The sequence below is a fragment of the Lissotriton vulgaris genome, chromosome 12, assembly GCF_964263255.1.
Source record: "Lissotriton vulgaris chromosome 12, aLisVul1.2, whole genome shotgun sequence".
In the NCBI taxonomy this organism is placed as follows: domain Eukaryota; kingdom Metazoa; phylum Chordata; class Amphibia; order Caudata; family Salamandridae; genus Lissotriton; species Lissotriton vulgaris.
The window spans coordinates 631,888,117-631,905,341 of NC_141700.1; the positions used below are offsets into that span (position 1 = coordinate 631,888,117).

Consider the following 17,225-nt stretch of genomic DNA (forward strand, 5'->3'; position numbering starts at 1 on the left):
TATGTGGGGGGTGAGTGGGGTTACTATCGATAAAACCCGCCTACACTGAAAAGAAAATTAAACCTGTTTCTCACTCGTCAAAGCCCTCTGATATAATTTAAATCAAACTGCTGTCTTTCATGTAAGCGTGTTCGTTTATCAACCAAAGGAGAGATTCCACAAATATGTATGCCCTGCACTCACCAAAAACTCCAAGGTTAACAATCTCCCGGTGAAGCAAATCTGAAACGCGAGTGTGTGTTCCTTCTCACCAAAAGTACGCTGTCATCTGTAAATAGCCAATGATGCCATTTGTTCAAGAGATGTCGCCATTAACCTCTCGAGATATAAACAGGACTATATGTCAGAGCCGGTCGAGTGAAGAATGCTGGGAGTAGAAGTCCTTTAGATTGTTTATAAAAAAAAAGGTGAAAGGTGTACTACTTCTGGGGCACTACATTGGAAAAAAAACGATATTGTCCACTGAATGAAAAACACAACTAGCGTGTTTTAATACAGTGATTCTGTGGCTCAAATAAAAACAACTCTCATGGTTGCTATTTCTCGGACCATTTCCCGTATTAAAGAGTAAACCAAAGTACAACCAACTCGATAAATATCACCCACCTTGTACAATTTCACAGGCCATATCACATGTTAAAAAGTAAGCAAAAATCAGAGTATCACCGGCACGACGGGGGGGGGGGCGTCTGAAGCCCTTTGAGTCCAATGGGCGTTGCTTGGCTGGCCCAGGACCGTGTGTATACCAAAACGCAAACAGAATCCTGTAGTGAACAAAACAACTGTTGTGACTCCCTGCGGGACGCTGCACTGCACATGCAGTCAATGCCGCTCTTAAATACTATTGATAAAACCCGCCTACACTGAAATGAAAATTAAACCTGTTTCTCACTCGTCAAAGCCCTCTGATATAATTTAAATCAAACTGCTGTCTTTCATGTAAGCTTGTTCGTATGCCCTGCACTCACCAAAAACTCCAAGGTTAACGATCTCCCGGTGTAGCAAATCTGAAACGAGAGTGTGTGTTTCTTCTCACCAAAAGTACGCTGGCATCTGTAAATAGCCAATGATGCCATTAACCTCTCGAGATAAAAAAAACAACTCTCATGGTTGCTATTTCTCGGACCATTTCCCGTATTAAAGAGTAAACCAAAGTACAAGCAACTCGATAAATAACACCCACGGTTGTACAATTTCACAGGCCATATCACATGTTAAAAAGTAAGCTGGGTGCAATCACTCCCTGCACCCGCCTGCAGGGCGGTTTGTTCCGTCAACAGAGTAGGGGGAATGGCATCTGAGAGCTTGTCAGCTTTGAGGAGCTGCAGGACGCTGATTAGGGCTCAGAAGCCCGCGGCCGAGGCACCTCTCAGCAATTACAATCAAACACCACCTCAGAGGCTTCAAACGTTTCATTAGCGCCCGCCAACCCCGACCCTCTACCAAGGGAGTGCTTTATAAACACGCCAGATAATAAATACGCTGTGCCGATCAAGAGGTTTTGACTCTCTTATTTCATGGCGTCTCTCGAGTTTGACATTTTTTGACAAAAACAACATAATTACAACCAGCGTCTGTAAAAAAACAAGTAACGCTCTAATCTGCGACTTACTTTGAAAAGTAAACGCTCTGGGGGTCCAAACCTGAGCGGCAAGGTTGTGCTGGGAGAGAGAGAGTGGGGAGGAGAGTAGGAGGAGGAGGGGGGAGGAGAGTAGGCATGCGCATTGAGCTTGAATTTCACATGCACTGCAAGGAATCGCCACGATTCCTTGCAAGTTGGTTAAAGACTGTTTAAGCCCCCATAGTCTCGCAAGCTCGATGCGCATGCGCATCGACAGGCGAAACCTTAAAATGTGGAATGTTGACAAGCAGGAAGCTTCTTTTTTAATGCTAGAGTTAATCACTCTAAACAATATTATAGAACATGGAGGAAATTAGGCTGGAAGGAGTAGGGTTGTTTTTATGTTTATTCTTTTATAGCGTTGGCACTTTAGGATATGCAATAATCGGGAATTGAAATGATGTACAGTCGCCGTGCTTGAAGCATTTTGGGAGGAATCTACTTTTCCCAGAAGAATTGGTTTTTAAGGGAGCACAGGCACTTTATGACATAGCACTTTAGAATATATCAGCTATGTGTGTGTTTGGATTGATGATTTTTATTATGATTTTTCCATCCTTTGAATAATAGCATTAAAATCAATATATATATCTTAAAGGAAGAAGTCTGAAGAGAGACGCAAGCTTGTTTACATAAGCACTTCTACATTTTCTTACACCAAATGTGTTTTGGAGAGGACAGATGGTGCATCCCAAAAAAATAGTAGGGCCCACTTCCTGCAACATTTCCAGTGTTTTGCCTTTAACTTGACCTTGATTACATCAATTTGTAACATTTAAAAAACATTTTAATATTTGGGGACCCTTCGATATTTCCCCAAAGATTCTTTTTAAATTTAGAATTGTAAAGTAGCATTCCTCACTTTGGAAAACCATCTGCTACCTCGACAGTGCCAACAGATAACAATGAACTCAATGCAGGTCCTCATGCACAGATTGTTTGAGTGGCACACCATTTCAGAGCTGTGTGTGAATGTATGTGTATATATCAAAGTAAAAACCTCATGCAACTTTCCCTAAAAACCTCACTCATTCACCTCAGCTTCTTTGTTTTGGGGGTGATCTGTCAAATGAGGGCCGAGTATAACATCCCTAATGACATCAGAAATGACATAATTCAGAACTATGCTTGGCGAGCGCTTAATTTTTAGTTACTTAAATGTACCGGTTATAGTCACTAGAGATAACAATTGCTGGTGAAATTAATTGGTTTTGTTAGTTTGACTGACATTTCAACCTCAATACAACATACCTTTAACCTTTTGTATTTTCCAGCAAATATATATATATATATATATATATATATATATATATATATATGATCAAATTGACTTTCGAAACAAATAATTCAACCTTCTATACAACCTGATTGCAACCTCGAAAGATACATCACCCAACTATAGGGATCTGAAAGAAACACATAGTGATACTCTCTAGATGGACTAGGGGTTACTTAGGGACCAATTACGTGAAACACTCAGATATGTAGGCCAGCAATGTATAAATTGCAGTATATGGTGAGATTTGCAGTGACCCAATGTTGAATCACAAATATTATGGAAAGTTCTACAGGTTTTCTGGGGGACAGGGGTTAACATTGTTTGAATAATTATCCAGAGGGGGGCTGTGGATGAATGGAGGGAAGGGTGGGACTGTGTTCAATGAAAGTTTAGAGTTATGCAGGAAGGTTTATATTCAATCAGTTAACCGTATCACTACATAGAATGCTGCCTGTGAATACCATCATGCCTATGATAGATGCAATATTTAGCATTTTTTATGTGCATGAGTGACTTCTTGTCTCTAGACCCGTAATTTTATTAAACTCTGATAAAAAAAGAATGAAAAAATAGCCACCTGTGTAGGAGAATTTAGGATATAGGCCGATCTCATAAGTCTGGGGCACCAGACAGATGCCCAAAAAGGAGAAACAGGAATTTTCTTCCTGGGAAAGTCTTAAGACACCCGAGCAAGTGAAGATTTGGTCTTCTGGTCAGTGAGACTGGCTCAACCTCTGAGCACAACAAGAAAGTCTCAATCCTTTGCTGTAATTGCCTAAATGAAAAGCAAGACTTGGCAATGTCATGAAGTCACCACAGCTGGGGATACGCTGCTTCCAGGCTTCTTCACACCCGTTCACTGGCCCAAAACCTCTACACTGAATCAAATGGTCGTTCTACAAGTCCTCAGATCCAGTTTTAGCCTTCTAACCCACTACCCACCTTATTCAGTTGCAGTTCTGGATGTTTCACTAAAAGACACAAGCTTATCCTTTGACATGAACAAAAAAGCTAAAATGACAAGAAATGCTATCATTCTGATCTACATACTTCACTTGTAGCAAAAGTCTGACCATTACTTCCTTGCTCACATGGTATACCCAGAAATCGCTCGAGAGAAAAGGATGATATCATGGGATATCTCATACATTTTTGCTACGATTAATTTTACATTTTAGAAGAAATTACATTGTGTAACTTGGCCTTCACTGACCACACCTTCCAGTTGCCACCCACCAAAACATCAATCATAGCCTGATGTGACGGACACAGCTCATTTTGAAGGTTCATTTGGTCATTGAACTTTCTAATCTAACATGGCAGATGATGCAACAAGCCACCAAACAGAAACCCTGAATTTAGTGTCTTGTCTCTTTGGAGACTAAAAGAGCAGAGGTTTCAAATGGACTTTAATGACAACCTTCAGTGCTCTCTACCAAAATTGGCTCTACAAAGCATTACCCAGGACCAAGATCTTTTTTTTGTTTATGGACGTTTGAAACATCTACCTCTGTGTTTTTCATTCATCGGATAACTCTCCATGGCAGGTGAAGAGACAGTGACCAATTCATTCACTTGAAAAATACAGGCGCTAAAGCAACCACTTGTGGCTTCTTGCTTGACAAACGAGTATCATTAGAAGCAACACCCCCGGTACTTAGGATGGTGCGTTTGCTTAGAACCACAGCACTGATATACTTTGGGAGGGTGAAGAATGGTAATGCAACATGACTGAGGCATGAAGATACACTGAAAGGAAAAACACCAATGGAACAATGAGCACTAGTCTGTGTTGACTATTTCATGAGGCGAGGCAAGCTTTGTAAGGGGTAGGTGGCAACATCACTTGAATGAACAAGTGAATTGTTCTAAAATCAAATTATGAAAATTAAATAACTGTGGCAAAGTAGTTTGAAGGAACCAACTTATTTTATTAGGATTATTTGTTTGTCTCTCACAAAAGCCTTTGGGTTTGTTAATAGACAGTTTCAAGCAGATTGAGCTACAAGAGAAGCGATAAAACAAGCTAAAACACAAGTGTTGTTTTTCTGCACAGGTGGAGTCCTCAAAAGCTTGCTAAAGAGATTGGTTCCCCAAAAGTGCGAGTACGCATTAGGTCGGAATTTTTTTTCTAGAAAAACGTGATAGAAGGGGCTGCAAAAAAAGCCCTGCACTGGGTCTTTTCAAAGCGGACACCCATTTCAGAAATAAACAGCCTTAAGCTACATTAGAAGATGAAGTAAGAATAGGTTAAACATGAAAAAAAAATGGGTCACGGTTTTTAAAGACTCTGAAACTATGGGGACCCCTTTCCGTGTAAAACTTTAGTCTGGCTTGTTAAAATATTATTGGTAAGACTTGTTACTTTCTTAGGGACATTGAAACCAGGCTGTATGCGGACTAGCATGTCAGAGAAAAATGTATTTCCAAGAGGACTACAAATTGTAATTGTCTGTACCACTCATTGAGATGCAGGCAACAGCGTGAGCGGAAACCTGTTCAAACTGATGAAAATCTGTATTCCTTGGGAAATACCTACACACCAATAGGCAGTCTGACTGATTCCAAACATTATGAATTTTCATGGACAGGGCCACATGCACTATTTCCTACAACTTGCCATGAAGTTCAAACAATGGCTTTTATTTTGCATAGAATTGAGATGAAGCCCTATGTGAACCCCACCAGAGCTTTAAAAAAATGCAGCTCTAGGAAATTTCCCCATAGCTCTGCATGTAGAATTGTAGAGCGTGAGGACACTGAAAGACCGCAAAATGCAAAGGAAGTGGAACTACATATAGAGACATGTTCATGCTATGCAGACTAATGGTTTTGGCAGCATTCAAATTATGATTTTTTTTCAAAACTGATCAATCAATTTGGGGCTCAGGTAGAATTTGAAGTGGGTGGACAGACTAAACTGAAGACTTGATGCAATTTCTGAATTCATTCCCTGTCACTGTTCTAACAGGCTAGAAAAAGAATATATCCAATGAGGACACAAAGGCAGAAAAACGAAATACTCTAAAGAGGGTTGTGACGCTTTTGGGCTGTTAAATGCTTTTGTAGTTTAAAAACGTATCTGAGCAGTGGCAAGAGCAGAGGTTTGTTGATGGTTCTTTTAAAGGTATTCTCCCATTTATTTTAGGTTACATTTTAAAAAGAACTTTCTGAACAGGAGGTGCCTAATAGCTGAAGTTTTGTGATTAAGAAAGTCTCAATAATCAAATCAAATCAAGGACATTTGTATAGCGCACACATCACTCGAAAGTTTCATGGCGTTTGCAGACAGCTCTGATAGAGATGCTAGCTTAATTGTCAAATAGCCATGACTTCAGCTTCTTACGAAAGCAGTTATGATCAGGGATGGTACGTAGTTGTGAAGGAATTTTGTTCCATGATGCCAGGGCGAGAAAGGAGAAAGACCTGCCTCCTTTTCTGGCGGTGCGAATTCTGGGAGGAGTAAGCAATGATTTGTTGCTGGATCTAAGCACCATACGTGGCTGGTACCAGCATAGTTTTTTAGACCAGTATCTCAGGCCTTTTCCATACATATGCTTGTGTGTCAAACAAAGGATCTTAAAGAGAATTTTTTTCTCACCGGGAGCAAATGTAGGGATCCTAGACAAGGAGCGGAGGAAGATCTGGGCGGAAGGTCAAGAACCAGCCTAGCCGCAGTGTTCTGCAAGATTTGAAGTCTGTTCAAAAGGTTTTCATTAATTGAGAACAATAGGGCATTCGATTTATTATTATTAGTCCCTGGACTAATGGTTTCCTAGCCTCAGTAGGAATCCATTTGAAAACCTTTCGTAGGCTGGGCATCACTTCGAAACAGGTGCTGATGATGTGGTTAATCTGGCTTTTCATGGACAATTGGTTGTCCATGTAGAAACCTAAATTTCGTACTGTTGGTTTGGAGATTGGACAAGGGCCAAGGTTGGGTGGCCACCAGTCATGGGACCAGTGCTCCTGAGCCTTACCAAAAAGCATGATTTCAGACTTGCCTCCATTCAGTTGGAGGCGATTGGAGCACGTGCACCTGTCGATATGGGACATGCATTTTTTTGAAACGCTGCTTTGTTTCTGCGGGGTCTGGGCCAATGGGAATCAGAATCTGCATGTCATCTGCAGAAGATATGACATCAAAACCGAAAGATCTGATCACCTTAGCCAGTGGCGTCATATACAGGTTAAAGAGGGTCTGGCTCAAAATAGAGTCCTGTGGCACTCCCATCTCAACTGGTCTCTAACATAAGATGTTATTACCCATTTGGACTGTTACTCGGTCAGCTAGGTAGCTCTTGAATCACTTGAGAGCATTCCCTCTGACACCAATCTCCCAAAGTCGATGTCCTAAGATGATATGGGAGATGGTGTCAAAGGCGGTGGACAAGTTGAGCAGGACGAGAATGGCTGACTGGTGTTTTTTCAAGGCCAGCCTGATATTGTCTGTTACCTCGACCAATGCTGTCTCTGTACTGCGTGCCACCCTAAAACTGTGAGGGATCGAGCAGTCCATGGCTTCCGAGATGGTCAACGAGCTGTTGTTTTATGAGAGATCCCAACATTTTCCCAAAGTAGGAAAGTAGAGAGATAGGACGGTAGTTTTGGAGCAGTTTTGGGTCAACTGTTTTTTTTTTTTTTTTTTTTAAAGATAGGTCGGACCCTAGCTGATTTCCACATTTTAGGAAAATCAGCCTCCGAGAGTGATTTATTAAATAGACCTGTTAAACTTTCTAATATTACCGGTGCAATAGTGGGGAGAAATTTTGGAGGTACTGGGTCTGTGGGAGAACCAGATTTAATCTTCTGCGTTACAGTAGTGGCTGACTTAATGTCACACTTGACAAATTCGTCCAGAATATGTAGGGGGTCAGAAGACATACTAGGCACATCTTCAGAGTAGGTGTTATTGTGTTGTAATGGGAAAGAGTGATGGATGGCTGTGATTTTATCTTCTAAGAATTTGGAAAGAGAGGCAGTCCTATCTTGAGAGTTGGGGATCGATGCCTGATTGATAGGAATTGTAAATTCTTTCAAGATTTGATAGCATTCCTTACAGGAATTTTATGCTTGATTTATCAGGATTTAGAAGAAATAGTTTTTTTGCCAATTTGATGTCGGTCATATAGCTGTGATGGATTTATTTATAAATATCGCGGTCGGCCATGTTTTTGCTTTTTCGCCATTTTTGCTCCACGGTTCGGCACAAGAGCTTTATCTTTAATTGGTCTGTGAACCAGGGAGCGGTCCTGGACTTGATTTTAACCTGGGTAAGGGGGGCAATTTTGTCCAGCGCAGTTGAAATGGCTTTGTCAAAGTCTTATGCCGTTTGGTTTACACTGACATCTTGGCCTGGAAGGTGTAGGCAAAAATGTTTAGAGAAAAGAGGCAGAGTGAATTTGTGCCATATTAATTCATTTTTATGGTCGTTTCTGGTCATGCTGTTAGGGATAGGAAATTTTAGTAGGTGGTGGTGGTCTGACTATAGTGGTGGGGCTGGGGGTTCGGCTGCGATTCCTAGGAAATTAGTAAAAAAGAAGGTCACGTGTATGACCAGCACTATGGGGGGGACCTGTGACCAGTTGGACAAGTCCAAGAGTTTTCATGTTGGTGATCAGCTGGTCAGTGTCTGAGTTTGATAGAATCTCAACATGATAGTTGAAGTCTCTAATTAAGAGAAAGTTGTCAGAGGCCAATACATGCAGCACAAAAGTCTCTAATAATTTTTCGGAGTAGACACCTTTGGGTCCAGTGGGTCGATAGATTAAGGCCCCTCTCCAGGAGCCACTGGATAGGCCATCTATCTTAAAGATACATAATTATATGTAGCCTAAGATCATGGTTTCTAAAGCAGTAATATTCAAGTCCTCGATGGAGACAATTAGTAGACCTCCTCCTCTTGTCTCTCTCCTTTCCATTCAGATTATCTTGTACTAAGGAGGAAAGGCAGTGTGCATATCAGGGGATGCGTGTTCAGCAGCCAGGTCTCTGTGATAAAACAGATGTCCGGGGCTGCCAGATCTAAGAGGCTCCATATCTCTACTGAGTGTTTTGGGATAAGAGCAATGGATAAACCTGAACTTGTAAAAATTAGGTTTACAAAAAAAAAAGCAATTTAATAACAGCACATGATTTAACTAAAGTCCATCAAAGCGCAGATTGTTTGCTTAAATGGTATGATGCATTGACCCAGGGTTTGATGGCGCTTTAGTATGTCCTGGACACTCACTACCATTGTTAAGACACTTATCACGGTTACTGGAAATGTGAGATTCTACAGAAGCAACATTTTCTGCATAGTTATGGATTTGCCACTAACCATCATCTGCTGCATAATCTGCAGAGTTTAACAAAAATATTTTGTTTCTAGCTAAAACTGATCAAAAGTTACTAGAAATGTGGCAGTGTTTTCCTGCGCTGTGAAAGGCACTTTGCAAAGGATGACTGAGCAACGTTGACCTTATTACTGTAACTGTTTTCTAAGCTAGTAAAAAGGAGGTGAATCTTTCCATGTGTAAAAAGTACAAAGTGAAGTAATACTATCACAAAATGTGTTGCATTACACCTCATAATTTGCTTTTTTTTACAGCATAATATATCCTCCCCTGCTGCATAATTTCAGTGGCCCAACTTATCTAAAGTCTGCTACATGCACTATGATTTGGGTGGGATATCAGGAAATTCGCAAAAATACATTCATTTTCAAAATGTTATGAAATCACACCCCTTAGAAAGGCTTATTCTCAAAAATACAACATGTTCACATGGTGGCTGTTTGTGGATTTTATTTGACATGGTGCATTTGCCCTCCTTGCAATCAGGGGTTCCCTGCATGTTTTGGTTATTTCTTTAATACACATGTGGTGTTCCCGGAGATTTTTTTCCAACTGACTCCTGCATCCTATTAACAGGCAAATAAAAAAAAATGTCCTTTGTCAAAAACCTTGTAAAAATTGTTGTAATTGTGTGACTATTTCTGTGTCCACTGTTTCCATTATACACTGGAACCCCTGTTCCCCCAGTAGCTCTTGCTGTTCCTTTAGCTTTTCATAAGCAAACTGGTGCAACGACACTGCATGCACTGGATCCTTGAGCGCAAGGATTTTTTTTCTCTTGTCCTGTTCTGTTGGAGGTTCCTCATCCTCCGTAATTTGAGGCTCTTCATAATGAGAAATAAACATGCAGTCTTTGAATGTTAATGTTTCTGGATCTTCTGTCATGACATCATGAAGACCTTCAACACAAACATTGATGATGCCACAAAATTTATCTTGGATAATTAAGTTGGCTGATGGGAGAAGTGAAAGCAGCGCCAGAGCAGAAAGTTTCCTTCTTTCTGGCTGAGTAATATTGTCCATTCGATCTACCCACATTTCAATCAAGTTGCCCAGTAGCTGATCAAGCTCTTGATTCAATTCTTGAGCCATTTGGCTAATTAGTAAAGAAAAAAAACCAATGTTCTGTAGTAAGACTCTACCAATGAGTCCCAGATAAGTGGACATCACCACCGGATATCTCTCTCCATCTATGATACCACGAAATACTGAGGGGAATATGGGCTGAAACATTTGGGGACCCACTGTTGGGTTCACCTTTATGATGTTTTCCACTACTTTCAGTACATGAACTTGGCCTTCAATGGTTACGTCCTTTAGTATGGCACAGAATGACTGGCAGAGGGTGGCTGCGTAAGTCTGCAGAAACTCTGGTGATGCCAGAAAAATGTAGGCATTGATTATCTGGAAGCAGGTTTTCAGATTCTCAGTACCCAGTTCCATTAATGCTGGCATATTCTGGAAGATGCGAAGAAGCTCCGGTGTAATACACTGGCTGTTTTCCAAGGTGACCAACCATAGCTCCAAGCCATCTTCCAGTAAGTAAACGTGTGGTGGCTGTGAAACATCTGTACTCAGCTGGATGACCGGGAGCAGAAAGGGGTAGAGGTTTTTGCTGTCTTCGCCCAGGCCTTTAACCAGATGAATCAGTGTTGTTAAGATGGCACATTTGAGCATATTGTGTTCTTCACTTTGTTTCCAGAGCAGGGGTAGATACTGTACTAAACAGTCTACATATGGCCTAATCTGCATGTTGACACGTTCAATTACACATGACAGCACATGCAGGACCTGCATCTTTGTGTCACATTCTGTGATCCGTTGGAGCAGCTGGAAGAGGAGCCCAAACATGGGCTCCAAGTAGGGCAAAAACTGGTCTGTCCTAAATTCAAAGTCGTCCACCGTCAGCTTGAGAGTGGTGGCCGTCTCAATACGTACTACCAGGTCCTCATCTTGGAGGAGGCGTAGAATGGCGTCGTACAGCACCGGCCTCAAGTCCGACTTGAACTTGACAGGGATCCACTGGCCAATGAGCCATATAACCCTGCGGCGCAAAGGCTTGTAGCTTGGGTGGTCAACCTGCAACTCTGCCAACAGCTGCTTCTCAAACCATTGATCGAAATCCAGTGAGTCAAACAGTTCATATGCAGCTAAGCCCACTGCGTTGTAGACAGTGTCTTTAATAAGAATAGTGGAAAGATCCTGCAGGCTGCTGGGGCTGGGCAAGCTGTGCACCATATCCAATAGTACGGGGGTGAGCAGTACACTGTATTCATGGAAAATGTCAATGAAGAGTACCTCTGCACAGGGTCTCAGGCTATACTTCCAAGAATCGCCGCCCGTCTCCTCCACCGTGAAGCCCTCGGGGTCCTCCTCCCACATGGTCAGCTCCTCCGTAGTTAAGAGAAAGTATTGAGTGACCAGGCGACGGCAGATCTCCAGCAGGGTTGGGTAGGTGAAGAAGGCTTCTTTGATGCTGTGCGCTTCCAGGCTCTGCGCACTGTGCTGCTCTGGGTCCTTTGACAGCCGATAGCCGTCGTGCTTGACAATCATCTTGATTAGGTTCATGCAGTGCACGGTAAAACGTTCAAAGACCATTCCCTCCCCAGCGGAGGTGAAGACCAGACGCACGGTGAACTCCAGACAGGGGCGGATGAGCGGCAGGAAGGGGCCTGGGTGCTGGTCTAAGAAGTCCAGCAGCACTTTGCTCAGCAGCAGAATTACCTTGTGCAACCTCTCCCGGCACAGGTGGTCGGGGCCCAGCGCCCTGCTACACTGTAGTAACTGCTCCATGCGAGGCAGAAGGCCTTCCATGAATCCCATCACGGCGGGGCAGGCCTGCGGCTCCTCGAAACCCTGTACAGTCAGTTTGCGAAGCACCTTCAGGGACAGCAGGGCCCGGTCTATGGCACTGCCTGCCTCCTCACCTCCCTGTTCGGCATGCCCAAGGAAGGCCTCCGCGTGATGAGTCCACAAGGAGCAGGCAAACTCGTACACTCCGCCAGCCAAGTCACGGAATAGCTTCTTGTCAGCGATCAGACGCTTGGAAGCGAGGGTCTTGGTGACGTGGTAGAAGGTGAGCAGGGCCCGGTGCTGGCGTAGCGCCTCCTCGGCTCGCACGGCCTCTAGCAGAGAAGGCACAAGCTCGGGCCAGTGTCTTGGACAATCCAGACGCGCTACCTTAGCGATAAGAACAGCCATCTGAGTAGCGATCTGAGGCGCAGGCTCGTCCAGGATGCGAGCCAAAAGGCCGGCTCGAAGCACTACTTTCTCGTCCTCGGGCAGGGCGTTAGGGGCAGTGAGGCGCCAGTACCGATCGACACCATGCTTGAGGTACAGCGCAGCCAGCCAGCGCACGTTGAGAGGCAAGCCGCGCTCCGCGCACAGTGCCAACAGCGTCGGGTAGAAGCCGGGGTGGGTCTCCCAGCCCTTAAGCTGCTCCTCTGCTGGCTTCAGCACCGCCGAGTCCTGGCTGGCAGCCCGCGTCAGGGCTTCCAGGACGGCGGAGGCGCCTTGAAGATCCATAGGGGTCGTGACTGCCAAGGAACGGAGTCAGCCCAGGGGCCGTTACGGCGCGACCGCCGTCTGTTAACTGATCGCGAGGCACTTCCGGCGATCGGGCATGGGTTTGTTGCGGCTCGCGTCGCGTAGGACGTGACGTTAGACCCTTAAAGTGTAGTTTGTTCTCTCGCGCTCCGGAATAACGTCACTATTGCAACCAGAAACACTAGACCGCTGCGTTTTAGTTTTGGAGGCCGTGTTGGCCACTCATAAAACATCGATAATATCGACAATAAAACCAACAGCTGCGCTTTGCTAATCCTGTTCTCTTCTCCCTTGCTTTCACCTTCGACACCGGCCGCATTCTGGACGAATGAATTTGGACGCCAAATAGTACATTCCTGTCTGCAGATAGTCATTTTAATTAGAGGTTGTCGAATTTAAAGGAAGAGTCTAGCCAGGGGTCTGGTTTGACTGTGAGAGCTCATACTAGCCGAACATACAAAAAAAGAAAAGAAAATGAGACTTGTGATTCTGTTTTTTGTAAATCGCAGTGAAAACATGCTGTGCTAAAAACTTGTATGCAAATAAACCACGTCTGGTTAAAATTGAAAAAATAAATGTTTGTCAACTGAGCATGTGTGTTTTATGTTTCACAGCTCAAACCTGAGAGAGTTGGTTGGGGTCAAGGGGCTAATTCAAATTTCAAAAAAACCCTACATTGACAATGGCCTCTAACCACCAAGATAACTTAGTGAGATAAGTACTCATTGCTGACGTGTTGTGACCTGCAAGTCAAAAGTAAAAGTGTTGACAAAACCATCTCAGCTTTTCACGCCATTCCAATGTCAGCAAACTTGATGCCGCATATTGATGTTATACGCACTAGGAACCCTCATGGTTCTGGTGTAGACTCTGAACACAAACTAGTCGCATGTGGGGAGGTGTTATGGTGTGATTAATGTTAAGTATGAGATAATGGGAAATGTGTACTGAGTGTAGTAAGTACAACTCCGCAAGCAGAAATGGTTTTCCACATTTATTCCCGGGCCTGAGTCAGGGGTACACGCGGGTGGCCGGTGTCCACCCACTATTTTCACAGGGTGAACACTGTCCACCCTGCCAAGAATTTGGGCCCCACTGAATAATGTGCTGAACTCATCCCGGTGTCATTTCCAAACACCGGGACACTTTCAGCAGCGCCTGCACGTTGTCTACTTTCCATCTGCAACAAGCAACAACGTGCAGGCGGGGACGGGGCTTTCTTATTTAAGACTCCTGCTGGGCCCATAACAAAGGCCGAATCTGAGGGGGTCATCAGGCCTCCTTTTGTGAAACTCTTGGCTGGGAGCAGTCAGGAGCCTCACACCTAGATGCAAATGAAGCAAAGGAGAAACAAAGGTTTGCACTTCACACATACTTCAGAAAAGCAGCTTTTCACTTTTTTTTCTTTTTGTTCAGTCCCTGTTTAGGAGCTATGCATGAACTGTAAGATTGTCAGATGTGTTGGTCTTTCCCAGTATTTACACACAGCAAATTGTATTTATATAGAGCTTACTACACCTGAGGAGGCTTTGAAATAATTTAAGTACCACTATTTCTTCTTGTATAACCCTACTCATCCCAATGCAGGGTGTCAGAGCGCTTTACATCAACACACGTATATATCATGTACAATACATTATATAAGTTTGTAAATGAATGTACAGGATGTGTTACATAAAACTGGGGGATTGCAAGGTGTATAGCTTACTGTGCTATTATCCTTGCAACACGCTCAAACGTATATATGATAGACCTGTTAAACATATATGTGAGGGTTTTAGATCTGATGTCATGTCTTGTGATGCCACTTCCTGTTAAGTTGTGGCTTGTGATGCCACTTTCTATTATGTCAATTCCTGTGATGCCATGTGTGATGTCATGCCCCGTGATGTCTAACTAGGTTAGTCCCCCCACTTTTTTAGGTCGAGCCTTTACCATTCCGCAGGAATGGGAAATGGGGAGAATTCAAGTCGGCTATTTTCTCGTCAAACCAAAGGGCTTTCAGCCCGCGGTTTTCATGCAGTGCCCGTCAACATGCACGCGCATCGCATGCAAGCCCAGCCCAGTCCTCCCCTCATTCACGCCCACCCACCAGGCTCTCCCGCCCCCATCAGGCTTCTCTCCCAATCCGCATGCAAGCCCAGCCCAGTCCTCCCCTCATTCACGCCCACCCACCAGGCTCTCCCGCCCCCATCAGGCTTCTCTCCCAATCCGCATGCAAGCCCAGCCCAGTCTTCCCCTCATTCACGCCCACCCACCAGGCTCTCCCGCCCCATCAGGCTTCTCTCCCAATCCGCCTGGCTCCCCTCGCGCATTCACGCCTCCCACCAGGCTTTCCCGCCCCCATCCGGCGTTTCATTTTTTTTTTGTTTGTTTCTGGTGCACGTCGCGTTTCTCCTGTCCGAGTGCTCGTTTTGGCTTCCCAGGTTGTTTACTGATATATTTGTCTCAACAAATCCCCTCCATTTTAACGGAAAGGTCTGGAATAGTTGTATGTCTGAGATATGCGGCTTTCGAGGGGAGGTTTATTCATGAGTTCTACAGTGTCTGGATGTTCAGACAACAGTTTTGGTGTTTGTTTATCCTGAGAAACCGCAGTGTATGCTGGTAACTTTTATATAACCTGGAGTTCACAGAGCGTAAAACGCTTGCGAGGTAATTGTTTTATTTCTGCCATTTACTTTAACAGTTGCATATACAAGTGTAAGACTCTAACGCCACCTGGAGCCGAAGTCAGAAAGAGAGAACTTTCTTTTCCGCCTTCATCCTTTATGTAGTCACATATTTAAAGCGGCAGTTCTTCGAAAATGATGCACTTTCTTGCCACCAGCACATCAAAGGGCTTCGCCCAGCGTGCGCTCAGCGGCTTCTCCTCCCCTAATTAATCATGGCTGGTTTTAAGACTTGTGCCCTGGTTTATTCCGTAGGAAAAAGAGCTGTACAGACTTAACTGCCTCTGACGCGAACAACCATCTCACTGCCCCAGCATTCTCTCATCCTCTTTCCAGTTCCACCCCACCGACATTCTACCCCACCGACATTCTCCCAACACGCTTGGTAGCCACCCCGCTCATCGGGATAGTGCCTGATATGACACATCTTCCCTTTTTATACATTGACAAAGAAAGAAATAGCAACAATAAAAAATGCAATTAAAGGCAGTACATTATGATACTAAAAAGTACACTATAAAGCATGACAATGAAATATAAGGAATACAGACACTGATGTCCTAAAATGCAATAAAGACAGTAAATTATGATACTGAAAAGTAAACTCTAAAACATGACAATGAAATATCAGGAATACAGACTCTGATGTCCTAACCTACAATATAGTCATTCAACTTAACGGGTAAGGTCACTGGTCTACCCGAACGTGTAACTTTCACCCCGGTATCTACCCTTGGTACACTTTGTGCAACAGGTGAAAATGGTGGTTTACCAATGCACCTGAAGTCACTACGCACCTCTTGTGTACCACAAAATTGCACCCCATCCCCTGATTACAAAATGTTTCCTTTTCCAGTCACACAATTGAGATTGGCCCCTGTTTCGGTACTATCCAAAACATCACAATCCCAGATCCACAAACCTGAGGGATGGTTTCTGCCACTCTTCCATGACAAGATCTTATTGCATTTCGCTAATTTGCTAAAATGCCAAATCTTACTAACCCCTAGTTCGGCTAAACCGGAGAAGACCCTCCTCCCCCTCAGGGGTTCAGAAAAATTACTACTGCCCCTTTTGACAATCTTTCTAACCTTGACTCGCACCCACTCCCCTACACACATATGCACTTCTATGGCACTTCTCTTCATGTTATAATACTCCTTATACGTATTTCGGGCATTCATAAAATTTGCCTTGACTACTTCAGGTGGCCATTTGCTCTGCATTTCCTAAGACATCCATGCTGAATTGTCTCTCATGAACGGACCTCTTCCCCTCAAATTCTTAAAAGGGCTGTACCCAGTTACTGTGAGTTTATGAATTTATTTATTCAAGTGTTCTGTCTTTTAAAACCATTATGTTACGTTATGTTATTGCAATTTATATAGCGCACCTATACCCATGGGTGTCTTGGCGCATTCCGGTTCAACATACTATGCCAAGGAAGCTAGTTTCTAAAAAGCCACTTCTTGAGTTGTTTTCTAAAGTCAAGAAGGGTAGAAGTCATCCTGAGATGTAATGGGAGGGAATTCCACTGCTTGATGGTATTATAGCTGAAACTCCTATCACCCCAGTTCGTCTTTTTGATTCTGCAGTGGTCATCAATCTGGCATTAGCCTTTCGCAGGGGTCTATTTGGAGAATACCAGCTAAAAATGTCCCAGAGAAATTTCGGACCTTCTCTATGCAGTGCCTTGTGGACAATGAAGAGTGCTTTGAATTTAACACGCTGGCAGACATGAAGCCAATGCAGGTCCCGGATACCAGTCC

General features: G+C 43.7%; 2 protein-coding genes across 2 annotated transcripts in view; one reads left to right on the top strand and one right to left on the bottom strand.

Moving 5' to 3' along the window:
• VPS9D1 (VPS9 domain containing 1) overlaps nucleotides 1-17,225 on the top strand; it is a 339,137-nt gene that overhangs the window by 141,170 nt on the left and 180,742 nt on the right. The window lies entirely within an intron of this gene.
• Nucleotides 9,672-13,236, bottom strand: IPO11 (importin 11). The gene has a single exon (XM_086945789.1). It carries the CDS (start codon nucleotides 12,761-12,763, stop codon nucleotides 9,839-9,841), a length of 2,925 nt encoding a protein of 974 aa, XP_086801915.1. The 5' UTR covers nucleotides 12,764-13,236; the 3' UTR covers nucleotides 9,672-9,838.